Genomic DNA, 6,665 nt, shown 5'->3' with positions numbered 1-6,665 from the left:
AATCATAAAATAATCACTATTTGTAATCCCAAAAATAAAAATCAAATAATAATTATTTCCGTTTGAGCGAAAAAGTAAAACTCAATAATAATTCATAAAATAATAATTAAATGCTTATTTAAATTATTTTTCTCATAATGATTACCTTCCCTGCGTTTAAAATTTGAAATAAAATAGTTTAGTGAAAGTACCACATTTCACTGCTTTTGGACTGGTGCGGGACTAGTTACTATCGGACTGGTTCGTTTTTGGCGAAAAAGAACTAGTACTGAACTAGAAATTTGATTCACTAGTTCTGTTTTCCCTACAGGGTAAATATCGGACTGTCCGGTCAACAACGGTTGAACTGACAACAGCTAGCCTGTTCGCGATTTCGAGTTCGAGTAAATTTCTCCATTCAAATTTGTTTAGCTGTTTTAATAATTCGATATATTACTATAACTTAATAAACATTGGTCGACTCGATAAATTTCGATAACTAAGAACTTCGATGATACGATGAAATTCGATAACTAAAAACATTGATATTTGAAGTTTTAAGTCTTTAGCTCATCATGAAAAGCTTGCAAAAAGAAAAAAACTGTTTATTCAACAAAATTATTTTTCCTCATATGTACATAGCGTATGAGTAACATTCTTAAAAATTTAATTTTTTCTCGCTGGCATTTAGTGCTGCCATATCTGTCTTAATCAATAGCCAACCAAGTAAATACCTTGTAATTTCATCAGCATTTATGTATGTGGTTTTCAAATAAATACCCAACGATTATTTGCTCGCTGCTGGCAAATCCACATTTCATTTCATTCAAATTATTCATAACTAGATTATTAAACTAAATACTGATAGACCCTTTTTTGCATCAAAAGAAAAAGAACCCCAATTTTTTTTTTATGAAAAGTACCCCGATCATAGCATTTAATAAAATCTATATTTTTTTTCCAAATAAATACTTCCTTCCGCTTTTGCTATTGTAACTTTATGGAAACTGCAGCAGGATGTATGAATACAATTTTACTTTTTTCTTGCCTGCAAACTATGCTCGCATTGAAATGCAAATACTTGCAAACCAATCACTTCCTGATTCAAATACAGTATGCTTCACAAAAAAAAAAATAAAATAAAATTGAAATACTACATATGCGAGAAAAGGAAATTATTTACGGCAACAACCAAATAAAAGTTTTCTTTTACCCAACGCAAATAAATGTGAAGAATATATATACATACATACTTGTGTTTGTACATAAATGTATATTAGGGTGATTCCCCTCCTACCATACCATCCATCGCTTTGAGGTAAATTTGTTTTATTTGCACTAGCGATATAATTTAATCGGACTGGTGTATCATATAAACAAAAAAATAAAATAAAATAAAATCCTAAACTTTTGAAAACCGTTTTAGAGGTCAAGATAACAATTTCTTTTTTATTAGAGCAACATCACTCGAAAACTAACGGAATCGAATGCGGTTTTCAGCGATGCAATGCTAAAAGTCTAACTTAAATATAGGAAAAAAATAATTAAAGAGCTGCCAGCTGCTTGAAAATAGCAGTTTATGCACATTGATAAGATAAAGTAAATATTGAAATATGGTCGACAAAAGACAAAAAATTTTAGGGGAAGGCTGCCACCTGTTTGAAAATTTGAATTTGATTTAATTTATAAGATAAATTAAATATTGCAATATGGGTTTCGAACTAAAAGGGTATAGGAAAGTTTACAGATAAAAATATTTTTGATGAAGGTTGCCACCTGTCTGAAAATTTTTATTCAATTATTAAATTGACGAAATAAATGAAATATTAAAATAAGGGTATCTAAATAAAGTGGTTTAAAAAAGTTTACCGCCGAAAACATGTTTGTAGCGGGTTGCGACCTATTTGAAAAAAAAAATGTATTCAGTTAAAGTGATAAGTAAATATTTAATTAATACACAATTGAAGACAGTGTTCTTTATGTAAAATAGAGTTATAAGATTATAAATTAAATTTCCAGGACTAAAAATCTTCGGAAATATATATGTATATATATAGTAGCTAACACCCTTATTCATAAAAATTAAACTATGTTTCATAGATCGAAAATTTGTTTGAAAACCTCACTTCAGAAGCGCTTTAAATCTATTTTTTGTTTTTTTTTTGTTTTATGAATGACGCCGTAAGAGCTTTGCGAGGGCGCAGTGAAGCAAACTAAAAAAAAAATAAACTAAAATTCTCACAATTTGTCTGTAAATATATAAAACTTTATTGATTTCAATCTCCTGTCGATAAGTGCATGAGATTTTACATATGTATATGGATATTGTAAGTATCAGAGAAGTACCAAACGTTGCGCATGCAAAGCTTTTTAGATTTTAGATTTGTTTCCTTTTATTACTAACATTTTTGTATATTTCCGTACAATCCTTGAGAGAGTTGAAGGTAAGATTTATAGCTATATTGCATTCGACATTGCCTTTGGCAACACAAAGTGGTTATTGTTTACGGCAATGGACAGTTGCCAATGCTACACGAGTATTATATTTCAACGCGCACACAATCCTAAAAGTGCTTATGGTGTGAGAATGGAAATGAAGGTGCTGGCGATGCGATGATGGAGGCGAAGCAGAAGGCAAAGGCGACGGAAAATAGCGATTGCAGTAATCATTGCAGCATCCTCTTCCAAGCAATCCATAACGAGTGTGTCAACCAGCCAGCTGCACGATGCCACACAACATCACCATTGCCATTAACGCAACCACTACCACCATCGCCACCGCCACTACCAATGCCAACAACTCTCTACCTCTGCGTTCGTTATAGTCAATGCAAATATTTCGTCCTTGACATCTTTCATTCAATCTAAGGTGGATTGTTTAGTGCACACACACACACACACACACACTCGCATACACATGACCACACGCGTGAATGCACACTACAACTGCCCACCCAATCATACCAATATGGACATACATATGTATGTATGTATTGCACATGTGCAGAAATGTATGTATGTATGTGTAGATAAATATATGAATCCAAATTGATGCTGTGCAAATGTGCTCATGTGAGTCAGAGTATACATTTGAGAATGCAAGTTCAAATATTTGCACAGTCATTGCCGCCAGCCAAGCTGTTAGATGATGAATGACCAAATGGACAGAGCACTTCGGCACGAAACTGTGTGCGAGTGCTGTAGAGGCCCGGAAATGGTCATTTTCCAAAAATACGAGAGCTTTGCTCTGTTTCCGTATCGTTGCGTAGCGTTGCGTATTCTATGTATTTCCTAGTCTTTATTACGTTATTGACATGACTAGATCATTGATTTCCTAGTGTTTGATATTTATTGGTTCTGTTTCGTTTCAGGCGCGCTCCAATTTGTATAATTTTCAAACAAACATAGATAAATGCGAACATACATGCTCGTACATACATAGATATATGTATATTTTTGTAAGTTGTTTTATAGAAGGTTTGAGAATATTTGAATATGTTATCGAAAAGGTGCGAAGAGTTTACCGGATAATAAAGTAAAATTTATGTAAATCTAAATATGAAGATAAGCTTCCAAGTCGATTGTTGGTATGAGTACCCAGATATATGCATGTGTGTATACACGCTCTACTTTGCTGAATGTTTGAAATTTCTTTCAATAATACCAAGCATACTTAAACTCAGCCAAAAACGTTCGAGGTTTTCACTTTTTTCTCTTTTTAACCTGATCAAAATATTTTCAAACTAAACCCTTCTTATACCTCTTACCGCTGACACCCATATAGTGATATATATTTCTATGACCTACGTTTCTTAATTCAAGTCGAATTTAAATTTCTAAGCAGGTGGCAACCCCATCACAAGAAGTTTATAAATAAAGCCTTTCCACAACCATTACCAAACTAAAGATTTCTTAACACTCTTTCGGTTGCACCCAAACTTTAATATTTCATACAACTTAGGTATTGAAAAGGCTTGATTTGATTTGATTTTGTTGGGACTAGAAATTGAACTATGAGCCTGCCGAGTAGCAGTAGGAACATATAAGCACTCGGCTACGGCGGCAAGAGCTCTGTACAAATCCGAAAAAACGCCATAAAGTATCTATTAAACAAATGTTAAAATAACACCAACCATGATGAAAAAAATATTGAACTTACTTTGCTTTTCTCTCTTCCATATAAAAGCTATCTTTACTGTTAATAGTTTAATTGTTATAACAACTTAAGCATTTCCACTGTATGAAAGCTATGTAAAATAAAAATGGTTTCTGTGGTTTTTTCTTTACATTTTTATTTAACTGACATTGACTGACGCCTTTGTATAGGGTATATTATTTATTTTAGTAAAACGTAATAAAATTGTTTCCTGCTTACCTTCCAATGAGCCGGTGTATATTCTAGAAATATCATAATCCACTGGTCCATGCGTACTTTCGATTTCGACATCATTAGCAAATACTGACAGTGGATTCTGATGTAGAACCATGCGAAATTCTCTGAAATAACAATATGAAGAACAAATTTATTAGTTAGCAGTGAATGAGTCTCTAACCCAATGCACGAGTAGATGGAATGATTCGAAAATCTAGAAAAGTATGATTTTTTTAATAGAAACAGCAGTATTAGTTAGAGTATATATTACTGTAAATTAATTAATTATGCATCTTTCCGATCAAATTATTAATACAGACTGGTTCTAGAAAGTGCCTCGGATTTTACAAATCATATTCGAGTGGTTAGTATATCCTTTAAATCCGAGTTTTATAACTTGATGAAACGACTAAAGTGACACTAAACGGATCAAACTGAACTTAGGTATTCTATCTGAAACTAAACTTCACTTACTTTGACATCTCTGCCATGTGTTACAGACCAGTCAGTCTCTACTTGTTTTTGCTTAAAATTCTAGGGAGGCTGCTTGAGCTGCAAATTAGGCACAGAATTTCTGATGGTCAGTAGAGATGGCCTTGCACACAATTGGGACGTCGATTGACGTCATACATAAAGACTCCAATGAAGCTGCTTTTCTCGGTAACCACGGGCTTTTAACAATGCACTACCGCCGTGCAATAGTACGATCCCTGGTAAGTTTGGGGCCGAAGCTGACCTTGACACCGCATAACCAATGGGGTGGTGCCACCATCTAGCGCAGAATTACCTGGGGAACGTCTCAGGGTGGTGTCCTCTCGCCACTTCTATGGATCGTGGTCGTAAAAAACATGCTAGAACCTTAAATTTAGGCTTCCAGATCACTGTGGTGTTTTTTCGGCGGAAGCTACTGCTATTAAAGTAGCAGTCATTTGGTCGTTGTTGTGCGCGATGGCGGTAAGGAGATTAACAGCTATTCAGACAGGCTTAATGCCCTGCCGAAGCTTGTAGGGGAATGCCTTAATTCACTTTCGATCTCATCTTAAAATTACCTTGTCAGACTTGTATGGGTGTCATGCCATGGCGATATCGAAGGAAACTGTGTGGTTGTTGAACTGGCCAGGGGTGCCGCCCTCGTGTCAATATCGTCAAGAAAAGAGTCGGACTTTGCTAAGAAAAAAGTCTTCAGTAAACTCAGCGAACGCTGAGTGAAAAACAGAGCATGGGCCAGGGCGGTCTAGGTATCTCCTTAGGCTGACGAATCCGCCTTATCTTAATTCTGGTGGATCAATGTCCCATCGAGGTTTACTCAGTACGACAACAGACCCCTTTTGTCGCAGATGCATGGATGACGACGAGATGGTATCATTTCAACAGTTCCTTAGCCTGCGTAGCTTTTGCTAGACTGTGGCTTAGGAAACTGCATTCGAACTTTCTAACTGGTTTAGAGGAGCTCTTTGGACTAACATCTGCCGCCTGCTGAACTTTGTTATCGGCACGCTGTGATTCTCGGTTTAACCTAGCAGTTACCGTTAGCGGTGCTGTTATATATATAGTACCAACGCTTACGGTCCAAGGGAGCAACCATCTTAACCAAACCTAACACAATTACAATATTCATTGGAATTCCTTTATACAATTTTTAAAAAGTTTTTAAGCTGCTTCGAGTAAAACATTAATATTTGTTATCTTTGGAAAAATATATGCATAGATAGTAGGTAGGTATGTATGTATGTACGTATGTATGTATATATGCATGTATCTCAGTTGAATATTGCCAACTTACCTGTCATGAGCAAAGAAATTCAGTCTGATAGTGTGAACTGGACCAAATTCGCCCGAATACAGTTCTCTTTTTCGCCGATGGCGCTTCTGTTCGATGTGTTTTTGATGTGCCGAGTGCAAATACGAGCGATCGAAATCCGCCGCCTCCCAATGCCGTATGTAGGGTGAGAGCTTTTGTGTGTGTCCTGGAATACAATGTAAAAACATAATGTGAAAATTTAATTATCCACGATATAAATAAATAAAAACAAAAAACTAAAAGGGTATTCTATATATATATATATATATATAGAAGAAGACAAGGTATAGAAATAATGCCACAAACAAGAAAAGACAACCAAAAAATTTTTGCGTTCAACTTTAATTAGCTACTTTTTTTGTGATTGCATTTTCGAGTACGATGTCGAATCGAGTGTATATGTATGTATGTATGTATGTATGCAAGTATTTTGTTGCGGTAATTACCAACAATAGCAACAAAGTTTTCGTGTAAAAAGTTTTAAGCGCACAACCGCAAAATGAAAACTTTGTG

At 34.9% G+C, this 6,665-nt stretch overlaps 1 protein-coding gene across 1 annotated transcript in view; it reads right to left on the bottom strand.

The window, feature by feature from the left end:
- The window catches only part of LOC108372161 (disintegrin and metalloproteinase domain-containing protein 10-like), a 7,616-nt gene extending 1,276 nt beyond the window's left edge, over positions 1-6,340 (bottom strand). The window contains exons 1-2 of the mRNA XM_017627811.1: positions 6,135-6,340; positions 4,355-4,476 (exon numbers count right to left, since the gene is read on the bottom strand). Of these exons, the coding sequence (XP_017483300.1) occupies positions 4,355-4,476; positions 6,135-6,340 (328 nt within the window). The remainder of the gene's footprint in view (positions 1-4,354; positions 4,477-6,134) is intronic.
- Positions 6,341-6,665: the final 325 nt, after the last annotated feature.

Source organism: Rhagoletis zephyria, unplaced genomic scaffold (genome assembly GCF_001687245.7).
Source record: "Rhagoletis zephyria isolate East Lansing unplaced genomic scaffold, Rhagoletis_zephyria_1.1 Rzeph_scaffold_05499, whole genome shotgun sequence".
Lineage (NCBI taxonomy): Eukaryota > Metazoa > Arthropoda > Insecta > Diptera > Tephritidae > Rhagoletis > Rhagoletis zephyria.
Note: the sequence above shows the minus strand (reverse complement) of the source record. Positions and strands in the feature narration are given on the sequence as shown.